Source organism: Balaenoptera ricei, chromosome 1, assembly GCF_028023285.1.
Source record: "Balaenoptera ricei isolate mBalRic1 chromosome 1, mBalRic1.hap2, whole genome shotgun sequence".
Classification (NCBI taxonomy): Eukaryota; Metazoa; Chordata; class Mammalia; order Artiodactyla; family Balaenopteridae; genus Balaenoptera; species Balaenoptera ricei.
The window spans coordinates 112,693,645-112,718,082 of record NC_082639.1 but is presented as its reverse complement, the minus strand read 5'-3'; the positions used below and the strand labels follow the sequence as shown (position 1 = coordinate 112,718,082).

Genomic DNA, 24,438 nt, shown 5'->3' with positions numbered 1-24,438 from the left:
CATGTAAAAGAATGAAATTAGAACACTCCCTAACACCATACACAAAAATAAACTCAAAATGGATTAAAGACCTAAATGTAAGGCCAGACACTATAAAACTCTTAGAGGAAAACATAGGAAGAACACTCTATGACATAGATCACAGCAAGATCCTTTTTGACCCACATCCTAGAGAAATGGAAATAAAACCAAAAATAAACAAATGGGACCTAATGAAACTTAAAAGCTTTTGCAAAGCAAAGGAAACTACAAACAAGATGAAAAGACAACCCTCAGAACTGGAGAAAATATTTGCAAATGAAGCAACTGACAAAGGATTAAACTCCAAAATTTACAAGCAGCTCATGCAGCTCAATATCAAAAAAAAAAACAACCCAATCCAAAAATGGGCAGAAGACCTAAATAGACATTTCTCCAAAGAAGATATACAGATTGCCAACAAACACATGAAAGGATGCTCAACATCACCAGTCATTAGAGAAATGCAAAACAAAACCACAATGAGGTATCACCTCACACCAGTCAGAATGGCCATCATCAAAAAATCTACAAACAGTAAATGCTGGAGAGGGTGTGGAGAAAAGGGAACCCTCTTGCATTGTTGGTGGGAATGTAAATTGATACAGCCACTATGGAGAACAGTATGGAGGTTCCTTAAAATCTAAAAATAGAACTACCATACGACCCAGCAATCCCACTACTGGGCATATACCCTGAGAAAACCATAATTCAAAAAGAGTCATGTACCACAATATTCATTGCAGCTCTATTTACAATAGCCAGGACATGGAAGCAACCTAAGTGTCCATCGACAGATGAATGGATAAAGAAGGTGTGGCACATATATACAATGGAATATTACTCAGCCATAAAATGAAACGAAATTGATTTATTTGTAGTGAGGTGGATGGACCTAGAGACTGTCATACAGAGTGAAGTAAGTCAGAAAGAGAAAAATAAATACCATATGCTAACACATATATGTGGAATCTAAAAAAAAAAAAAAGTTTTGAAGAACCTAGGGGCAGGACAGGAATAAAGATGCAGATGTAGAGAATGGACTTGAGGACACAGGGAGGGAAAAGGGTAAGCTGGGACGAAGTGAGAGAGTGGCATGGACTTATATACACTAACAAATGTAAAATAGATAGCTAGTGGGAAGCAGCTGCATAGCACAAGGAGATCAGCTCGGTGCTTTGTGACCACCTAGAGGGGTGGGATAGGGAGGGTGAGAGGGAGAGCAAGAGGGAGGAGATATGGGGATATATGTATATGTATAGCTGATTCACTTTGTTATAAAACAGAAACTAACACACCATTGTAAAGCAATTATACTCCAATAAAGATGTTTAAAAAAAAAGTAGAATGCAGGGCCCTGGTCAATCGATTTAACCTCTCTAGGTTAGTCTCTCCATCTGCAAAATGGGCATGATATTACTTCTTTACAGGAAGATTGTGAGGTTGCAATGAGATAGTCATGTGCAGAATCACTTGGTTTGGCCTGTAGTTGGGCTTTGGGATAATTTGGACACATAAGGACACTACGATGAACTGAATTGTGTCCCCCTCAAAATCCATATGTTGAAGCCCTAATTCCCAGTGTGACTATATTTGGAGATAGGGTCTTCAGGAGATAATTAAGGTTAAATGAGGTATAGTAGTAGCCCAATCTGATAGGACTGTGGCCTTATAAGAAGAGAGATCTCTCTCGGTCTCTCTTGCTCTCTCTGCCATGTGAGAACACAGTGAGAAGGCAGCTGTCTACAAGCCAGGAAGAGAGTCCTCGCCAGAACCCGACCATGCTGACTACCTGGATCTCAGACTTCCAGCCTCCAGAACTGTGAGAAAATGAAAAATTCTGTTGCTTAAGTCGCCCAGTCAGTAGTACTTTGTTATGGTGGCCCAAGCTGACTAATGCAGACATGTATTCAATCTGTGTACAGTCTGTCTTCAGAAAGTGGTGATGGCATGGACTCGGCCCTGAGGGGGGTGGGCCTGTGGTCTCCCTGCCCCTCCAGCCGCACCTACCCTGGCTTCCCAGGTCCCAGTGATCTGGGTCCTGCTACCTTCTTGGCCTCATCTGGTACCACCCGTCACTTATTTCCTAGATTGGCCTTCTTTCTTTCATTTCTCAGATGCTCCGAGCTCTATCCTGCTTTGCAGGTGCTGTCCCCTCTGCCTGCAGTGCCTACCTTTGCAGGGTTTACCTTTCACTCTAAGGTTCAGTTCTCAGAGAGCCCTGCCTGGACTGCCTGCCCAAGACAGCACAACTTCTACCCAGGCTGCTCTTGTTTCTTCCCAGCAGGCATCACGTACTGAAATTAAATGGTTTACCTGTTCCTTATCTGTTTTTCTCCATTAGAACGTAAGCTCCATGATGATAGAGGTCTTGTTTACTTGTTCTTGCTATATCCCCAGAGCTTGGCATGGTGACTGTCACATAATAGGGACTCAACCCAGAAAGAAAGAACAAAAGAGAGAAAGAGAGAGAGAGAAAGACAGAGAAAGAATGAAAGAGCAAACTGATCTGGTAAAAGTTCCATGCCCGTGCACCCAGCATCCCTTGAAGTAGATCCAAAGCACCTTGATTTCCAGTACCACAACTTATCCCTCATTATAACTAGAGGCCAACTGGTCCAGCCAACGGTTTTTCAACTGAAGGGTTCTATGGAGGGGTATGGGCCACCACAGAGAGCTAGGCAGAGGACGAGGTGAATGAGTTGGCCTTTTTTTTTTTTTCTTTCTGAATTTTATTTTATTTTATTTTTTATACAACAGGTTCTTATTAGTTATCCATTTTATACATATTAGTGTATACATGTCAATCACAATCTCCCAGTTCATCCCACCACCACCCCCCCTCCCGCCACTTTCCTCCCTTGGTGTCCATACGTTTGTTCTCTACATCTGTGTCTCTATTTCTGTCCTGCAAACTGGTTCATCTATGCCATTTTTCTAGGTTCCACATATATGCATTAATATATGATATTTGTTTTTCTCTTTCTGACTTATTTCACTCTGTATGACAGTCTCTAGATCCATCCACCTCTTTACAAATGACCCAATTTTGTTCCTTTTTATGGCTGAGTAATATTCCATTGTATATATATACCACATCTTACTTACCCATTCGTCTGTCGATGGGCATTTAGTTTTCTTCCATGCCCTGGCTATTGTAAATAGTGCTGCAGTGAACATTGGGGTGCATGTGTCTTTTTGAATTATGGTTTTCTCTGGGTGTATGCCCAGTAGTGGGATTGCTGGGTCATATGGTAGTTCTATTTTTAGTTTTTTAAGGAACCTCCATACTGTTCTCCATAGTGGCTGCATCAATTTACATTCCCACCAACAGTGCAAGAGGGTTCCCTTTTCTCCATACCCTCTCCAGCATTTACTGTTTGTAGATTTTTTGATGATGGCCATTCTGACTGGTGTGAGGTGATGCCTCATTGTGGTTTTGTTTTGCATTTCTCTAATGACTGGTGATGTTGAGCATCCTTTCATGTGTTTGTTGGCAATCTGTATATCTTCTTTGGAGAAATGTCTATTTAGGTCTTCTGCCCATTTTTGGATTGGGTTGTTTTGTTTTTTTGATATTGAGCTGCATGAGCTGCTTGTAAATTTTGGAGATTAATCCTTTGTCAGTTGCTTCATTTGCAAATATTTTCTCCCATTCTGAGGGTTGTCTTTTCATCTTGTTTGTAGTTTCCTTTGCTTTGCAAAAGCTTTTAAGTTTCATTAAGTCCCATTTGTTTATTTTTGTTTTTGTTTCCATTACTCTAGGAGGTGGATCAAAAAAGATCTTGCTGTGATTTATGTCAAAGAGTGTTCTGCCTATGTTTTCCTCTACGAGTTTTATAGTGTCCAGTCTTACATTTAGGTCTCTAATCCATTTTGAGTTAATTTTTGTGTATGGTGTTAGGGAGTGTTCTAATTTCATTCTTTTACATGTAGCTGTCCAATTTTCCGAGCTCCACTTATTGAAGAGACTGTCTTTTCTCCATTGTATATCTTTGCCTCCTTTGTGATAGATTAGTTGACCATAGGTGCGTGGGTTTATCTCTGGGCTTTCTATCCTGTTCCATTGATCTATATTTCTGTTTTTGTGCCAGTACCATATTGTCTTGATTACTGTAGCTTTGTAGCATTGTCTGAAGTCCAGGAGCCTGATTCCTCCAGCTCCGTTTTTTTCCCTCAAGACTGCTTTTGCTATTCAGGGTCTTTTGTGTCTCCATACAAATTTTAAGATTTTTTGTTCTGGTTCTGTGAAAAATGCCATTGGTAATTTGATAGTGATTGCACTGAATCTGTAGATTGCTTTGGGTAGTATAGTCATTTTCACAATGTTGATTTGTCCAATCCAAGAACATGGTATATCTCTCCATCTGTTTGTATCACCTTTAATTTCATTCATCAGTGTCTTATAGTTTTCTGCATACAGGTCTTTTGTCTCCCTAGGTAGGTTTATTCCTAGGTATTTTATTCTTTTTGTTGCAATGGTAAATGGGAGTGTTTCCTTAATTTCTCTTTCAGATTTTTCATCATTAGTGTATAGGAATGCAAGAGATTTCTGTGCATTAATTTTGTATCCTGCAACTTTACCAAATTCATTGATTAGCTCTAATAGTTTTCTGGTGGCATCTTTAGGATTCTGTGTATAGTATCATGTCATCTGCAAACAGTGACAGTTTTACTTCTTCTTTTCCAATTTGTATTCCTTTTATTTCTTTTTCTTCTATGATTGCCGAGGCTAGGACTTCCAAAACTCTGTTGAATACTAGTGGTGAGAGTGAACATCCTTGTTCTGTTCTTAGAGGAAATGGTTTCAGTTTTTCACCATTGAGAATGATGTTTGCTGTGGGTTTGTCATATATGGCCTTTATTATGTTGAGGTAGGTTCCCTCTATGCCCACTTTCTGGAGAGTTTTTATCATAAATGGGTGTTGAATTTTGTCAAAAGCTTTTTCTGCATCTATTGAGATGATCATATGGTTTTTCTTCTTCAATTTATTAATATGGTGTATCAATTTGATTGATTTGCATATATTGAAGAATCCTTGCATCCCTGGGATAAATCCCACTTGATCATGGTGTATGATCCTTTTAATGTGTTGTTGGATTCTGTTTGCTAGTATTTTGTTGAGGATTTTTGCATCTATACTCATCAGTGATATTGGTCTGTAATTTTATTTTTTTGTGGTATGTTTGTCTGGTTTTCATATCAGGGTGATGGTGGCCTCATAGAATGAGTTTGGGAGTGTTCCTTCCTCTGCAGTTTTTTGGAAGAGTTTGAGAAGGATGGGTGTTAGCTCTTCTCTAAATGTTTGATAGAATTCACCTGTGAAGACATCTGGTCCTGGACTTTTGTTTGTTGGAAGATTTTTAATCACAGTTTCAATTTCATTACTTGTGATTTGTCTGTTCATATTTTCTGTTTCTTCCTGGTTCAGTCTTGGAAGGTTATACCTTTCTAAGAATTTGTCTATTTCTTCCAGGTTGTCCATTTTATTGGCATAGAGTTGCTTGTAATAGTCTCTTAGGATGCTTTGCTTTATGTGGTGTCTGTTGTAACTTCTCCTTTTCCGTTTCTAATTTTATTTTTATTTATTTATTTGTTTATTTTTTAAAATTAATAGTGCAGCCCTTATAGAGCTCTTTTTTTTTTAAATTTTATTTATTTATTTATTTATTTATGGCTGTGTTGGGTCTTCGCTTCTGTGTGAGGGCTTTCTCTGGTTGTGGCAAGTGGGGGCCACTCTTCATCGCGGTGCGCAGGCCTCTCACTATCGTGGCCTCTCCCGTTGCGGAGCACAGGCTCCAGACGCGCAGGCTCAGCAATTGTGGCTCACGGTCTTAGTCGCTCCGCGGCATGTGGGATCTTCCCAGACCAGGGCTCGAACCCGTGTCCCCTGCATTGGCAGGCAGATTCTTAACCACTGCGCCACCAGGGAAGCCCCTCTAATTTTATTGATTTGAGTCCTCTCCGTCTTTTTCTTGATGAGCTTGGCTAATGGTTTATCAATTTTGTTTATCTTCTCAAAGAACCAGCTTTTAGTTTTATTGATCTTTGCTATTATTTTCTTTGTTTCTATTTCATTTATTTCTGCTCTGATCTTTATGATTTCTTTCCTTCTGCTAACTTTGGGTTTTGTTTGTTCTTCTTTCTGTTGTTCCTTTAGGTGTAAGGTTAGACTGTTTATTTGAGATTTTTCTTGTTTCTTGAGGTAGGCTTGTATTGCTATAAACTTCCCTCATAGAACTGCTTTTGCTGCATCCCATAGGTTTTGGATCATCGTGTTTTCGTTGTCATTTGTTTCTAGGTATTTTTTGATTTCCTCTTTGATTTCTTCAGTGATCTCTTGGTTATTTAGTAACGTATTGTTTAGCCTCCATGTGGTTGTGTTTTTTTCATTTTTTTCCTTGTAATTGACTTCTAATCTTATAGCGTTGTGGTCAATAAAGATACTTGATATGATTTCAATTTTCTTAAATTTACTGAGGCTTTATTTGTGACCCAAGATGTGATCTATCCTGGAGAATGTTCCATGAGCACTTGAGAAGAAAGTGTAATCTGCTGTTTCTGGATGGAATGTCCTATAAGTATCAATTAAATCTATCTGGTTTATTGTGTCATTTAAAGCTTGTGTTTCCTTATTAATTTTCTGTTTGGATGATCTGTCCATTGGTGTAAGTGAGGTGTTAAAGTCCCCCACTATTATTGTGTTACTGTCTATTTCCTCTTTTATAGCTGTTAGAAGTTGCCTTATGTATTGAGGTGCTCCTATGTTGGGTGCATATATATTTATAATTGTTATATATTCTTCTTGGATTGATCCCTTGATCATTATGTAGTGTCCTTCCTTGTCTCTTGTAACATTCTTTATTTTAAAGTCTAGTTTATCTGCTATGAGTATTGCTACTCCAGCTTTCTTTTGATTTCCATTTGCATGGCATATCTTTTTCCATCCCCTCACTTTCAGTCTGTATGTGTCCCTAGGACTGAAGTGGGTCTCTTGTAGACAGCATAAATCTGGGTCTTGTTTTTGTATCCATTCAGCAAGCCTGTGTCTTTTGGTTGGAGCATTTAATCCCTTCATGTTTAAGGTAATTATTGATATGTATGTTCCTATTACATTTTCTTAGTTGTTATGGGTTTGTTTTTGTAGCTCCTTTTCTTCTCTTGTGTTTCCCACTTAGAGAAGTTCCATTAGCATTTGTTGTAGAGCTGGTTTGGTGGTGCTGAATTCTCTTAGCTTTTGCTTGTCTGTAAAGCTTTTGATTTCTCCATCGAATCTGAATGAGATCCTTGCCGGGTAGAGAAATCTTGGTTGTAGGTTTTTCCCTTTCATCACTTTAATCCCTTTCATCACTTTAAGTATATCATGCCACTGCCTTCCGGCTTGTAGAGTTTCAGCTGAGAAATCAGCTGTTAACCTTATGGGAGTTCCCTTGTATGTTATTTGTCGTTTTTCCCTTGTTGCTTTCAATAATTTTTCTTTGTCTTTAATTTTTGCCAGTTTGATTACTATGTGTCTCAGAGTGTTTCTCCTTGGGTTTATCCTGCCTGGGACTCTCTGTGCTTCCTGGACTTGGGTGGCTATTTCCTTTCCCATGTTAGGGAAGTTTTCTACTATAATCTCTTCAAATATTTTCTCGGGTCCTTTCTCTCTCTCTTCTCCTTCTGGGACCCCTATAATGCGAATGTTGTTGAGTTTAATGTTGTCCCAGAGATCTGTTAGGCTGTCTTCATTTCTTTTCATTCTTTTTTTTTTTATTCTGTTCTGAGGCAATGAATTCCACCATGTGTCTTCCAGGTCACTTATCCGTTCTTCTGCCTCAATTATGCTGCTATTGATTCCTTCTAGTGTATTTTTCATTTCAGTTATTGTATTGTTCATCTCTGTTTGTTTGTTCTTTAATTCTTCTAGGTCTTTGTTAAACATTTCTTGCATCTTCTCGATCTTTGCCTCCATTCTTTTCCGAGGTCCGGGATCATCTTCACTATCATTATTCTGAATTCTTTTTCTAGAAGGTTGCCTATCTCCACTTCATTTAGTTGTTTTTCTGGGGTTTTATCTTGTTCCTTCATCTTGTACATAGCCCTCTGCCTTTTCATATTGTCTATCTATCTGTGAATGTGGTTTTTGTTCCACAGGCTGCAGGAGTGTAGTTCTTCTTGCTTCTGCTGCCTGCCCTCTCATGATTGGCCTTTGAATGCTCTTTTCTACCCTTTCAACCAGTAGAGCTCTGAGTTTATCTGATTCCTATATTGGGCTTTAGTGAAAAATCTCACTAGAAGAAACAGCTCCACAGCTAGGAGAAAATGGAAAACCAGAAATTGGATCCAACCCTTTATCTTACAGAGGAAGAATCTGAGGACCAGTGAGGGAAAAGGACTTGCCCATGCACAGATGGTCATTGGCAGAGCACTGTATCCCCAGTGGTGCCATGGTCAGGCACTATTCTTGTTAACAATTCTTGTTATGTGAGTGAAAAATACTGGCTTCCTCAAATGCTATAACTTAGCTTTTACTCTCTATGAACTGGGGACAAGAAAGGGCTTATGGTCACCACTGGTCTCTGGCAGTCCCAAACAAACTTCAGGCTCAAGGGTCCCATGAGTTTTCATGCCCACTGCAGGAGACCACACATGAACTCTGCTAGGGGCACTCAGGAGAACCCTGGCCAGGCCAAAGAGCCACCAAAGAACATTACACATGGCCCAGTAAGTCACAGCAGTTTCAGAAGGGGAGGATTTCTTCTTAGAAAGACTCAGAGCTGGCTAGCATGGACTCCAGCCCTCTGAGAGTCTTGTTGGTGGTAGAATGATAGACTTTTCTGACAGCCCCCTTACTTGCTGACCTCTCTTCTACCTTCCCTTCTTTTCCTTCCTCCTTTTCTTCAGCTGGTTCCAAGGAGCATTTGCTGACTGGAAATTTTATGTTAGCCATTACTGCAAACCCAGACATTCATTTCATCACTGGCAATCAGCTCTTGTCCTTGGGGAAACCTAATTAGGTATTACGGGACTTTTGATGTCGTTTCCGTGGAAACCCCCATAGTAATGGTGTACATGCAGAATATATGCTCTAGGGAGTTTGGGGAAAAAATGTATATATTATTACTGGATTTTAAGAATATCTTTAATTTTTTTCTCTTGCTTTTTTTCTGCATATATATTTTGTAAATCATGGAAATTTTCCCTGGATTTTTTTCTGTCACAGAGAGAGAATAGTAGAGAACACAAGGGCCTTTTCCATTTTCTCTCCTTTAATTAAAAAAAATTCATAGTTGCGCAAGAATGAGTTTTTCAGATGGGTCAGAAAACGTCTAAGCAGGATCTCCCCTAATAGCTGAGAACATTTTAAGGAAAGATATTTCTTAAATAAAGAATTGAAAAGGCCTCAAGTCTTTCAAAATAGAAGGGGGAAACTAGCAAATCCAATTAATCAACTCCAAATGTATTTACACTAAAGGGGAAAAAAAAAAAGGGCAGGTTCCCTGGTGCTTGTTGCTCTGTCAGGTTGACACTGGGGGCTCCAGGACATTCTCCTTGTCTCCCTGTCGAGACAGCCTGTTTCCAGTCCTGCAGCTAACGCACGGTGGGCTCCAGTGATTGCACATAAAATGATCTGTCCTGGGGTGACCAGATGGCCCTTCAGAGTTGGCCCCCATGGTGAGCTGGTGAACCACACAATTACTCTGTGAGAAACTCCAATGTGGGAAGCGTGCAGACCTGGTCTGACTGGTGCAGATGGAAGAGCCCAGCAGACTTTACAGAGAGGGAGCCTGTTACACACCCATGTGCCACAGCTAAAATTCAAGTGTTCCTGGAGAACCCATAAATAACTGAACTGTTTTCTTTGATACCTCTAATTGGCCACTCAAGGATGGAATGCCCACATTGACCTTTTTGCTAGCTGCCAGCTGATCAATTTACCCCCCAAATTTGCCAACAAGATTCACTGTTCCCAGAGTGCCTGCAGTTTTTCTTCTTCACACCCGATAAATTCTGTTTTGCCTTCGCTCCTCGATTCAGTCTACCAGCTGACTTCCTCGCCTGTGAGAAACACATTGCATGCAAAATAACTCAGCTGCTTGCAAAATAATTTTTTAAATGCTTTGATTTATTCTTTGATATATGAAATGATGTGTCCACTGGGTGGGGCAGGGCTGGGGGAAGCTGGCATGGCCCTTGATCATGATCTCCTCTTCATCCAGTTACCCAGTTACTTGAGATAGAATGGCCAGCCCTGTCTGATTAACTATGTGGGGTGGGAGGGTGGGGGTGGAAGTTCCTTCTAGGGGCTGTGGCATGAGAAGTTAAAAGAGAAGTGTTGGGCATGGCAGGCAAATCACCCGACTTCTAATATGCGTGCTAAGTAAACGCGTGAATTAGATTTGTTTATGTATTAGTTTTGTTGCATGACAAAGCACCCCCAAAATTAATGACTTAAAACAGTAATCATTTAGCTCACGATTGTGTGGGTCAGCAATCAGGGCAAGGCTCAGCTTGGTAGTTCTTCTGCTGTCTCACCTGGGGTGAGCTTCTGTCATGCAGCTGGTCAAGGATGGCCTCACTCGCGTTCCTGGCAGCTGGTGCTGGCTGTAGGCTGGGGTGATGGGGAAAATGGGGCCACGTGTCTACAGCAAGCCCCATCGCACTGACATTCTACAAACCTCAGCTACATCATATTCTCTAATGTCCCTTTGGCCAAAGGAAGGCACACGGCCAGGTTCAGATTCAAGGGAGAAATGGACTGTACCCCTTGAGAAATGGACTGTATGTACCTCTTGCTGGGAGGAGAAGCAAAGTCACATGTGAAGAAAGAAACAAACGGGATTGGAGGAACTGTTGGCATTTTGGTAGCACCACACCAGGTTTGTCTGATACAGGCCTTCCAAGCACTACTGAATCCCTATCTTGCCTAAGAAACTTTCCATGATGGGCCCTTATCATGCCTCTCTTATGCTAGAGCTCCTTGAGATTGTGAGCTGATTCATGGGACATGTGTCTGATTAATATTTATGTCACCACAGTGTTCTCACCTAGTTGGTTCTTTTTCATAGAGGTATAATCGACAAATAAAATTGTATAGTGTACAATGTGATGATTTGATATACGTATACATTGTGAAATGATTACCACAGTCAAGTTAATTAACACATCTACCCCCTCACATCGTTACCTTTTTTTTTTTGAGAACACTTATGATCTGTTCTCTTAGCAAATTTCAAGTATTGGTTGGTTCTTACTAATTATTTTATTGAATTGAGTTGAGTTGAATTGACTGAGTTGGTTCTCCTTTCTTTCTAATTACAAGCTCCTTGAAGGCAAGTTTGGAATTGCTCTCTCACATAAAATCTCCCTCCCAAAGCTCTTGGAATTATACCAACAGGTTGAAAATCCCACAGGCTCTTAGAACCAGTTAAGTGGCAGAGGATCAGGTCTGGAGCCAGCTCTGTTCAGGACACTATCTGGGGTAAGAGTGGGACTTGCAGGTGACCACAGGCCCTGGCACCAAAGCATTCCATCTTCAGGCCGGCCATACCCCAAATGAGCGGCATCACCGTGTGAGGCTAAGGAAGCAGAAAGATACAGCAGTTTGGAGATCGTGGCTTTCCTTCCCCTGCCCCATGCCAGATCCCATCCACATCACCTCAGCACTCTTCCAAAATTCATCAGGGTGACCAGTCAGGCTGCTCTAGAACGAGGCCTGGGTGGCTGAGACCCAAATGGAGGGAAGGACAGTCCTTTGCCACCCTCCCCACTCTGGTCCAGCAGTGCTCCAGCACTTCTCCAGCACTTTCTAAGGCTTGGAGATCACCTGTGACCCTTTATTCCAGATTGGACCACCCCCTGGGAACAGGAGGATGTCCCTCCCATGGCATAAGATAAATCATCAGGTACTTCATTACTCACAGGCTTAGCAATGAGTTTTCTACGGGAGTTTCCATTCTGGGTGGTGAACAAGGGCCACTGGCCGCCTGTCCTTTTCTTCACATGACACAGTCATTCACCCACCCACCCCTTTACTCACTAAAATTCTATAGACTGCCCACTGTGTACCAGGACCATCTCAGGCCTTAGGGAGAGGTGAGATGAGCCAGGCGTGGGTCCTGTCCCCTGGGAGCTCATGTGCCCTGAGACCACACACGAGGTCTGCATAGGACCACGGAATAAGGGCTCTTCAGAGCGGAAGGTACCTCGGGGATCATCCAACCTATCCCCTCATTCCTCAGAGGAGGAAACTGAGCCCAAGAGAGGGGAGTTTAGTCATCCAGGGTCACACAGTAAGCAGTAGTTATTGATTCACTACGCAAGAATTTACCCAACACCTATATATGCTAAGATCTGGGCTGACACTGGAGATACCACAGGGAACAAGGTGGACACAGCCCTGTCCCTTTGGCACTCCAGCTGTGACTGGTGGGTCTTAATCCAGGTTACACTTTAGGCTTACCCAAGGAAGCTTAAGAAAAATCCCAATGCCTCATGCCCAGAGATTCAGACTGGCCTGGTCTGGGGTCCAAGTGTGGGTATTTTTAAACAAGTTCTCCAAGTGATTCTGATGTGCAGACAGGTCAAGAACCACTGCTCTGGGGTGGGGGAGACAGGCAAAAACCAAGTAAATATGAATAAATACGTAACTGAAATTTGTGATTTGTAAGGAATGAACACGATGCTGAGTGAGGACATGGCAGGGTGGGGTACTGTTATCTGCCTAAGTCTGATTGAGGCTGCACTTGGAGAACTGTGGTTCCAGGGGTCAGATGGGAGCAAGCACAAGGGCGTCCTCATATGGGACAGCAATGGAATCTTCTGGGCCGTATTGCCCACTCTGCTGATCCACAGATCCCTGCACTGGAGCCCTGTCTAGCAGAGGCTCTCAATCTGCAACCTGAAATATCTCCCCGCTGGCCCCCATACATACTATTTATGAGTGCCTCCCAGGCCAGCCGGATTAATAATCCCTCACATTTTAAGAGTATAGTCATCCCTCGGTATCCACAGGGGATTAGTTCCAGGAAACCTTGTGGATACCAAAATCTGAGGATGCCCAAGTCCCTTATATAAAATGGTGTAGGACCCTCAGCCCTCCGGATCCACAGTTCTTCAGCCATGGATATGGAGGTCCAACTGTAGTTGGTAAAGCACATTCCCTCTTATCTGTATTATTGGATCCTAATGCTAATCCCGTGCGATGGACAGGGTCAAGGTTAATAGTCTGATGATAGAGATGTAGAAATAGGCTCAGAGAAGTGGTGTGACCTGCCTAAGATCACACAGCTAGTATCTGGATGTGTGAGACTTCAGTCTAGCTCGCCAGCCTCCAACTCCACTACCCATGTCGTCCCCCGACCCCAAGCCTTGCGCCAGGAAACTGAAACAGAAGCGGGGCACCTGGGAGGCAGGTGGGGACACCACCCCGGGGCCAGCACCCTCCTGTCAAGCTGGGCAGAACCGCCGATGTGCCTCACCTTTAACTTGGATGGTATACAATCTCATTCTCCATCAGGAAATCCAAGGAACCTGTGACTCTTTACTTCAGTTCCTGCCCAGAATGAACCCGGTTGCTATAGTAACCTGATGCCGTTCTTTCTTATAGGGTGGATGTTTTCATTTTGTATTTGAAGAGTCTGGCCAGGCAGTCGCGTTGCCATGGCTCGGCCTGTCAGCAGCAGTTAGAAGCAGAGGGAACCCTTTGAGCAGCCTCTAGGTCCCTCTAATTGATGGTGGAAACCCGTGTCTGGAAAACCCCCCCCCGGCTCAGTTGCGCTGCGGAAGGAGGGAGGGGGAGTCTCGGCTGGTGTTGTGCTGGGCACCCTCTCCTGTTCAGGGAGCACACCTTCCTAATTACAGCCGCCTGGGCAGAGGTCGGCCCCTCAGCCACTTGCTCCCATAGAGCCTTCTAGTTCCCCCCCATGATCTTCATCACAGGGGGTCATGCTCAGAGCTGTTTCCTTGAACCCTGAATGCTCAGCCCCCTGGCAAATAGAGGGCCTCCAACATATGTTTGTTGAATGAATGAATGAATGAATGAGCTTTTTTAGTTTATGAAGCCCTTCATACCCATTATCTCCCCTATTCCCCATTATAGCTGTGTGAGGTCCCAGAGCAGGAGGAAGGGGAAACTGTGGTCCAGAAAGGTGAGGGAGGTGCTCTCACAGGCTGCCTTCCTTCCCTGTGCACTTTTGCAGGTGCCCTTGCCTCTGGGCAGCCCACTGAGTTGCCTGGCACTTGCTCCATGAGGCAGACAAATGTCACAGGCACACCCTAAAAGCAAGGCAAGCAGGAGACCCCTGTTCAAGTCATGTGACTCGATTGGTTCACCTTGAATTTGTCTCAGACATGACACAGATCCTTTTTTTTTTTTAAGATTTTTCTTGATGTGGACCATTTTTAAAGTCTTTAATGAATTTGTTACAGTATTACTTCTGTTTTGTGTTTTGGTTTTTTGGCCACGAGGCACATGGGATCTTAGCTCCCCGACCAGGGATCGAACCCGCACCCACTGCGTTGGAAGGCAAAGTCTTAACCACTGGACCACCAGGGAAGTCCCCTGACACAGATCCCTTGATGGGCCCTTTTCACCCTCAGAGGCCCCAGACATGGGTGCCACGGTTTTCTCTCCTGGGTCCTTGGTTGTGGGCATGGTGGCCTGGAGGGCAGGCAGTGAAGGAGGGAGAAGAGAAGGGTGCTTGGTGAGTAACTTCAAAACACAGCAGAATGTTTCTTTGGCCCAAACCGTAGAGGAAACAGTGGGACACACAGAGTAAAGGGCCTCTCCGTTCCTAAACTCCCTGTGAAGTGGGGTGAAGTGTGAGGGCAAGGAAGGCTTAGCTCAGCCTTCAACCAGCACGCCCAATCCACGCTGACACAAACTCTCTGTTACTCCCTCCGTGCTGAGGGTGTATTTCCAGGTTAAATCAAACTTCTTCCACCCAACCCTGGCCCCAAAATTAATTTCTTTCTAACGCAGCCTAATTTCTTTTTGGCCATGAATCCTTCCCAGGACTATCATGAGGATAAACGCTTCCATCGCCTCTCATAAGTGAGGCGTATACCTGTCCAGGAGGCCCCCATGCCCAGCACAGGCCCCTGATTGCAGGCCTCACCTTCTAAGAATCAGAACCTTCAGATGTCCAAGGTAGACCTCAGAGGCCTCGCATTTCACAGATGTGGAGACTGGGGCCACGGAGGGGAAGAACGTGAGGCCCCTTCACAGTCATTGGGTGTGGGAGACCCCCCACTGTGGGACCTCCTTGAGAACAAGCCTGGGCCTTCCCAGTATGCGAACCCAGCACTGAGCCCAGGCTGGGCACATAGCAGGTGCTCACTGAAGGCTTGTTTCAGCTGCTTTGCCAGTTCTCGTGGTGCGACAGTGGGAGCCTCATCTTCATGGAAGGAAGGTTAGGACTGGAAGGGAACTTAGACATCACTGAGCCCAACCCTCATTAGCAGAAAGAGACCCCATGGATTAATAACACTAAAAATAACAATAGCTAATACTTACAGAGCTGGTTGCTAGACAGGATTCTCTGCACTTCGTACGTACTGATCCATTGCAGCCACATAGCGACCACTATGCAGCAGGTATTATTATCATTGTCCCCAGATGAGGAAACTGAGGCACAGAGAGGCTCAATAACTTGCTGAAGGTCACAGAGCTAGTTAGTGTTGGGATCAGGATCCAGACCCAGGCAGTCTGGCTCCAGGGCCCACACCACTAACACCCCACCACCGACTGAGAGCAAAGTGCTGCCAGCAGACACTTTTCTCCTGTGGGAAGAGGCGTCTCTGCCAGCCCTATGGGCTCACTCTGGAAACATAGCCTTTTCATCTCCGCATCCCCCTTAGGGCTCAGCTCAGGGCCTGGCGGGGCCCAGGGACCTGTGTTCAATACAGGTGAGCTGTTCCTCTTCCTAGTCATGAAACAACCAGTTTAGGGGCTCCTTGGAGCTGGAAGGAATCTTGGGAAGCAACTTACAGAAATGGAGGCCCAGAGATTGACGTGTCTTAGCCAGGTCTCCTGTCTCCCCGTCCAGGGCTCTCTTCACCCAGGCGAGGCCTCCAGAGAGGGCCCTGAGGCGGATCAGCTGCCAGATCCTCCCTCGCCCCCGCTGTGTGGTCCCATCCTGGCTGTGCTAACAGGCTATCTGCTCCCACAGCTCTTCGTGATCGACAATGGTGCGGACGACTGGCGGATAGCCATGACCTACGAGCGCATCCTCTACATCAGCTTGGAGATGCTGGTGTGCGCCATCCACCCCATTCCTGGCGAGTACAAGTTCTTCTGGACGGCGCGCCTGGCCTTCTCCTACACACCCTCGCGGGCGGAGGCCGACGTGGACATCATCCTGTCCATCCCGATGTTCCTGCGCCTGTACCTGATCGCCCGCGTCATGCTACTGCACAGCAAGCTCTTCACCGACGCCTCGTCCCGCAGCATCGGGGCCCTCAACAAGATCAACTTCAACACGCGCTTCGTCATGAAGACCCTCATGACCATCTGCCCCGGCACCGTGCTCCTCGTGTTCAGCATCTCACTGTGGATCATCGCTGCCTGGACCGTCCGCGTCTGCGAAAGGTATTCCAGCGGGTCGGGTTCTCCACTCGACCGGGGCCTCTGAGCACACAGCCCATGTTGGGAGGGGGGAAGGGAGGAGGAGCAGGGGGGCCCGGATGTATGTGGTCTGATGGAAGAAACAGGCATGTACCCAAACACCTCAGGAGAAAATGGGAAAGGAGAGGACTGGTTTGGGGCTGAATATGAGCTGCAACATTGAAACATTGGAACCAAGGTAAGCTGGGGAAAATGCATATATAATCCTCATTTCCTGTTCTTTGTAAACCAGTATATCTCAAAGCATTCTGGTTATATCATTACCCCTTTCTCACATATAACACTTTGCAATTTCTGCATTATCTCTCCCTCTTGGAGATCAAGGATGTTCGCTAGCATTTTAAAGCCTCTGAGAAGTCCTGCAGTAATGAAACTGTTTTAATTTTGTTTAGTCCAGATTTTCTCAAGAGTATTCACCCACCAACGCTTTTCATTGTACATCACTATGGATGCCTCACTACTCAAAAATTTGGTCCACAGACCAGCATCACTGGTAACTTGTTAGATTGCAGAATCTCAGGCCTCACCCTGGAACTACTGAATAGCATTTGCATTTTAACAAGTTCACTGGTGATTTGTATGCACCTTAAAGTTTGAGAAGCACCTCACTGATGGAACATACTTTGGGAAACACTGTTTTGGGAGGCTGGTGGCTGGTAGGAGAGAAGGGGGATATGGCCTAATAGAGATCTGGGGCTCTAAGGCATCATGCCAGCCCCTCAGAACTGCCATCATCAAGGCTCAAGGGTAGGTCTGTGGTTACCCCCTTCCACCGCCATCCTCAAGCTGCCCTTACTGACTCCTCTCCCTTTCAAGCTTGTCCTGGATATTCATTTTCTCTGATTTCATATGTGGAGTCTGAACACCGAGGTTAAAAACCTGGATTCTGCCCCTAAGTAGCCGTGAGACCTTGAGCAAGTCACTTCACCTCTCTGGGCCTCAGCGTCCTCATTTTAAAGTGAGGCTCACTTGAGACAGAAGGAAGATATATATTTACTTGAGAGAGGTTATTTTTAGTATGCTGGGAGGCCTGGTCAAGCGTCCTGTGTAATTTACTTGGATCCCATAGTCACCCTTCGTTCATTATCACATAAAATTGTATTGTCAAATCTTCCATGTACCAGTGTCCCAGGAGAGATAAAACAAGCAAAAGAAGTCTGGAGGAGAGTTAGTCTAACAATATCTCAGGGGTTCACTGAACCAGATTTCCCACCTATTTTGAAATGTTCTGTGTGCAGACAGTTCTTTCAGATGTTTGGCCAGCAGACACACAGTCAGATGAAGAGGCCCTTCTGCTGCAGCCAGACAGGGATCCCTGAGAGTGGCAGGGTCAGTCTCTGAGAGCCAGTGCCATGCTGGGAGACATTTCTCACATACAAAGCCTGAAGGACACACGATACCCACGTATTCAGAACCCCGTCATTACTCAGCAGCTGACATTATAACACCTGCTCTAAGTAGGACCATACCTCACCAGGCTTCATGAATCTTCTCTGGTAAGCAGACACTCTTTCTGCAATGGAGAAAGCATATGTTTGGGTTCCAACCCCAGACTCCTCATAGTTCCCTTAGCTGAGCAATATGGTGCCAGTCTGGGCCTCAGTTTTCTCATCTGCAAGCTGGGGATAATAATACTAACTTTATAGGATTTGTTGTTGGAGTCAAATAGATAACGTACGTGAAGCATACACTGTGATAATGATAGTGACCATTAATACTAATAACGGAGATCTCTTGATAACTCTTGGGAATCTTGTGGCTGCCTTTTTATAATTAGAACAAACCAATTCCTACTATATGTAGACCTATGCTCTTCCTGTTTTCCTTTTTTTTTTTTTTAATTAATTAATTAATTTATTTTTGGTTGCGTTGAGTCTTCGTTTCTGTGCGAGGGCTTCCTCTAGTTGCGGCAAGCGGGGGCCACTCTTCATCGCTGTGCGCGGGCCTCTCACTATCGCGGCCTCTCTTGTTGCGGAGCACAGGCTCCAGACGCGCAGGCTCAGTAATTGTGGCTCACGGGCCCGGTTGCTCCGCGGCATGTGGGATCTTCCCAGACCAGGGCTCGAACCCGTGTCCCCTGCATTGGCAGGCAGATTCTCAACCACTGCGCCACCAGGGAAGCCCTGTTTTCCTTTTTAATTGATCAAAGCTGAGTCTTCTAACAGCAATAATAATTAAATGTTCATAGCCCCTTAAGGTGTTTGAAATCCATGTCCTCAAATCGACCCTGTTTGGTGTGTATCATTAGCCCATTTTTCAGATGCGCAAACATGGAACAAAGTACCAGCAAGTGAGTTTCATTGTTTATTGAACCTGTCAGAAGTCTGGGTGATGATTTTTTATCGGATGATGAGCGTGATTCAAAGTGTGTAGTTTGCAAAGTACCCTGTTGCACGTTATTTGGCACTGAATGATACTCCATGGCCTCCACACTGGGGCTGGGTAGACCTGGCCCCCGTCAGACCATGGGCCTCTGTCTACGGAGATGACTGACATGCCCAGCTGAAGTCCAAGGCAAAGGCACAGAGAAGCAACGAGCAAATCAAAGGTTCTCCTAAAGCTTCCCCTTCTCTTGTGAAAAGGCCCTTTGACCAAAAGGCTTCTGCTTAGATCTCACATGAGATATATTAAAACATGTGGGGTGTTGTCATTGCCCCTGTTTTTTGGGAGCTTACCCTGTGCCAGTTCTGTGTGAAATACTTCACTCTTATCTCCATCTGCCCTCCCAGTAGCCCTGTGGTAGAGGCACTGCGATTGTCCTCATTTTACTTATTTTTTATTTTTTATTTTTTAAAATAGTTACTCTCTTTTTATTTATGTATTTATTTATTGGCTGCCTTGGGTCTTCATTGCTGCGCGCGGGCTTTCTCTAGTTGCGGAGAGCGGGGGCTGCTCTTCATTGTGGTGCGTGGGCTTCTCTTGTTGCGGAACACGGGCTCTAGGTGCACGGGGTCAGTAGTTGTGGCACACGGGCTCAGTAGTCGTGGCTCGCAGGCTCTGGAGCGCAGGCTCAGCAGTTGTGGCGCGCGGGCTTCGTTGCTCCACGGCATGTGGGATCTTCCCAGACCAGGGCTCAAACCCGTGTCCCCTGCATTGGCAGGTAGATTCTTAACCACTGCGCCACCAGGGAAGTCCTGTCCTCATTTTAGAGTGGAGGAAACTGATGTAAAGTAACTAGCCCGAGGTCACAGAGCCAGTAAATATGGAGCCAGAATTTGAACTTGCTTCTGACTCTGAACTTCATGTTTGTCTCACCAGCCCAGGCTGAATCCTGCACTTACAAGGAAACCGTGGCCTAGACTCTCCTGGCGACTTTCCCGATCTGAGCGTCTCAACGCCACTGAGACTGACACTTAAATCCCAGTCTTGCTGTTTTGCCTGCCTCTGATGTCTGTGCTTTTAACCATTTTATCACCCTGTCTCCAGGGCTGCCTTCACGTTAAATTCAAACATACCCGAGTGCAGTGGATGCTGTGGTATGCTACCCCGGGGCCACCTCTTGGCCCAGGCTCACTCCCTCAGCTGGGGTTGCCGGCTGCGGCAGAATTGCCCTGGATGAAGGGAGCTGCCTCAGCTAAGATCAAGCCTCCTGCCCAGGGCAGCAGCATCCAGTGACTTGTCAGTGCAGGAGTTTAAAGGCCCAGCCCCTTTACCTCACAGCTCTGCAGGGCCTTCCTGGCTCCAGGGCTCCTGAGGGATCACGTGGCACTTCAACCCCTCCCTCTCCCCAGTCCTACGTCCCTCAGGCCCCACGGGTGTTGATCCCGAGAGCAGCCCCAACAAACCTCCCGCACTCAGATCCCAGTGACTCTTTCCCAGGAATCTGACCTATGGAACTGTGGAAGCGTTTATGAGTAAGTATATTCTTTCCTAATCAGGCAAAGTGCTTCTTTTAAAAAGACCAAGCAATTTCTTTTAGAATCAAGCTTAAATGAGCATTGTCCTTCCCCAATGTCAAATAATCAGCAAGACTGGCAGAGACTGAGATAGGAATTATTCAACCAGAGACCGGACAGAAACTGGAGGCAGGGGCTGCTTTGGAGGACTGAAGCCTCGGACCAGCGTGGAAGGACCTGCCCTGTCCAATGTGGGCAAGATGCCGTTTTTCTCTCTCAGCCTGATCAATGACCATTCTGTCACCTGAGACGGCAGAGAGGGTAAAGGACTCGCCCAAGGTCACATAGCAGCATGACAGGCTCTAGAAAAACTCCCCTCTGCTGATGCGCAGAGCAGGGTTTGTTCACATTCCAGGTGGGTTTCATCAGCCCGGATGCATCTCTAGCTGTGAACACACACTTCTGAAGTTGCTATGGAAATCCCTCTTCAGCAAGACTCATTTTGAAAGACATTTCTCATATCTGGGGTTGGCTTTTATGTGACAATAAAGGTATTTCACATTTCCTCCTTCCAACGAGGGAGAGGGAATCAGTAATTACCCAGAACAGCCTGCTACGGGGAGGGCAGCGCCCGGTTGCTGGGAGGGCAGCATCAACAGCAGGCTTGTTTTCCTTGGACCCCAGTGAAGCATTACATCATGGGTTCCGAGGCCTGACAGTGTGTGGCACTCGCCATTCTCTGGGATTCTCCTGGCCGCGTGCCCGCCTCCCACAGGCCTCCCAGAGCCCATCGGAGGATCCTCCTCATTAAACACTGTCACACACCAAGCAGCTGAGCTGGTGGAGAGACCACTGGGGACCCCAGACCTAAAGGCAGCAAGGTAGGGAAGGGGGCTTTCCCGGCACGCCCTGAACGAAGTCTGCCAGCTCACATGTGGCTGTTTATCTCCCTGGGAGGAGCAACAAGGCCTCCCAGGACACTGACAGAGTGAGCTGAGTCTTGTGATCCCGAGCCAAGTTTTGTAAATGACCTCCTAGCCTCGTGACTGGAATCCCTTTGGCCTCTTCTCTCCTGAGGCCCCAAGTTCTGCTCACAGGCCGTGTCAGTATCTCAGGCCTTCCAGCCTATCAACAGGTCTTTGGTGATGATGGTGTGAACTTTCATCTAAGTCTGTATATTGGCATTTTCGTGAGAAAATGGATTCTGGAGACCTGGCTGCTGGAACTGGAGAAAAACAATGAGTGGCCATTCTTTCTCTCATTAAAACAGAGCCACTCCTCCCATCATAAGGAAGATAAAAAGAGGCTTCCTTCCTCCAGTCTCTTCTGCTTCTGTCCCAGACGCCCAGGTCTGCACCAGCCGGAAGCCGGGAGCAAGTACAGTTCCCTCCTCCTCCCCGTCTCCTTCCCACAGTCTCCTGCCACCTCCGCCAGGGGCTTCAGCTCCAAGAAAGGAGCAGAGAGAAGGTCTACAGAAGGAAGCACATAGCACGGGGTTGACACGTGTGCCCAGGTAGAGCCTTTGTGTGCTGGGCAGAGCTGGGAAGAGCTCTGAGAGCAATGGGTTCTCATGGGCCCTCTGATGTGAGGCACAACCTCCAACGTGTAACACATGCACAGTGACCCACTGGGACGACGGAAAGAAATGATCAGAGTTTCTGTTCATAGTTATTTTTATCTAAGAAAATTAAGCTTTGCTAATCTTAATATGCAGGTAGACTGTAATACATGTGGACAATTTATAATAAATATACATATAGCAGGGGGAGGGTGCATGCTCAAAAATTTTTTACTGGCAGGAGTCCATGATTTTAGAGGATGCAAACCACTGGTTTGGGGAATGAGAGGACTAGTTAGTAAGGATAGGAAAGTATCCTGTCACATTGGATGAAGCCTGCTAGACCTGGAACCCTGCCCTCTAGCTGGAGAAAGGGGAAATCAGCACCCCGTTGGGCAGAGGAGCAGCCTAGGGCAATCCTGCTGCCGGGTGCCAGGTCTGGATAGATCACTCCTAATTCAAAGATGAATTCCCGGCAGGGGGTGGGTGGGGGAGACTGAGGAGGGGAGGGAAGGGGAATCATACAGGAGGCCTTGAAACAAATGTGCAGCATTAAGAAAGAGGAAAATAATTCTGAAGATGCAGAATAACGTTTAATTATGAGGAACAGAAAGCAACATTTGAAAATTCTTGGGCATCCCTTACAGGGTGCAAGAAGATGTGATCTCTATGATAGAGAAGAGTGGGCAGGTATGAAATGAAAATGTATCTGGTTCACATAAGCCTAGAGTTCACAGAAAATGAAAATTGTTTTAGCAAAAAGAAAATCCACATTGGGGCACTGAATTTTTTAAAATGCGGAATGTGAAGGACAAACAAAGGTTCTCTCCAAATGTAGAAGACAAGAACAAAGAGATGAGAGAAGAGGGTGAATAGGACAGAATTGGAAGCTGCATAATCAAGGCTAAATCCTAGCTCTAGAGTTATTTTGGAGGAAGAAACCAGAATGATTTGGATAAAAGCAAAATCAAGGACATACATGAAGAAACCTTTATCAGAATTGGCCTGCCAGGGGGGTGGTGGGGAGGTTAAGATTATTCAGATCAAAAAGTTTCCTGTTTTCCACTTAGAATAGGGGGAAAAATAATTTTTTTTCTGGAAAATTTTCTGAATCATAAGGTTAAACAATCCTAGAAGCACATAGGCAACACAGAGCTGACTTCTCCTCAGAACCCTAAATTCCAGGAGACATTAGGGCATTCGTGTCATTTACATGAGGAAACAAGAGGAACAAAAGTCATTCTTGGAGTTTTGTGGGCTCAGAAGGTTACAACCTACACTTTTTGGGGGAGCTTGTGTGTCCGTTGACCAAGGGATGAATCACGATTAAGATCTTAATAATGGAACTATATGAAAGAAAGACAGGTAGACAGTATTGAAACCAGGTAAACATGAAATCCAGACTACATTTAAACATGATTGTAAAACGAAATTCTAATGTCAAAGAAAAAGTAGATTCTGGAAAGAGTAAATGTATGCAACAAAATAATAATTCCATAATAATGAGAGGGTTGCTAACTCTGATTGAAAAGGTGAGAGAAGTTGTCTAGGAAAGATGAGTAAAAGCATGATAAATTCATCATATTAAGTAGAAAAGAATTTTTAAAGCCTTATCTCTCAATTTTAATAATTAGAGAAATATAGTTTAAATCATTTTTTAAAGCTAAGGGTAACCACAGGTAGAATTTTATAAGTATAATAATGATAACGGTAGCAGGTGTTATTTCACTTAATCCAGACCACAGCTCTGTGAGGTACAGGGACTATCATTATCTCCATCCTACACGTGAGGAAATGGAGGCCCAGGGAGGTTATGGTTACGCAATGTGCCTTGGGTCATGGAGCCAGGGGTTGGCAGACCCGAGACCCCCAACCCCCTGCCTGAGAGCCTTGCTTTTCCCTACCTTGAGAATGTGCATTTTCCACATTCCTGGATGAGACACACAAGCATCATCAGAGACAGAAAAATAAAGGAAGCAGGAAGGAAGAATTTAAAAACAGAAAGCCTGAAACAAGATGAGAGGAAACCAAACTTAAAATTTATAACAATTGGGCTTCCCTGGTGGCGCAATGGTTGAGAGTCCGCCTGCCAATGCAGGGGACACGGGTTCGAGCCCTGGTCTGGGAAGATCCCACATGCCTCGGAGCAACTAGGCCCGTGAACCACAACTACTGAGCCTGCGCGTCTGGAGCCTGTGCTCCACAACAAGAGAGGCCGCGATAGTGAGAGGCACGCGCACTGCGATGAAGAGTGGCCCCCGCTCGCCACAACTAGAGAAAGCCCTCGCACAGAAACGAAGACCCAACAAAACCATAAATAAATAAATAAAATTTATAACAATCAACATAATTGAATTTACCTCCCCAATTAGAAGACAATGTCCCTTACTTAGATAGGATTTAAAAGCAAAATTTA

The 24,438-nt window shown here is 45.1% G+C and overlaps 1 protein-coding gene across 3 annotated transcripts in view; it reads left to right on the top strand.

Moving 5' to 3' along the window:
- The window catches only part of KCNN3 (potassium calcium-activated channel subfamily N member 3), a 173,804-nt gene that overhangs the window by 96,150 nt on the left and 53,216 nt on the right, over positions 1–24,438 (top strand). For all 3 annotated transcript variants that reach the window (XM_059902006.1, XM_059901997.1, XM_059902016.1), the window contains exon 3: positions 16,174–16,592. In XM_059902006.1, the coding sequence (XP_059757989.1) occupies positions 16,174–16,592 (419 nt within the window). The remainder of the gene's footprint in view (positions 1–16,173; positions 16,593–24,438) is intronic.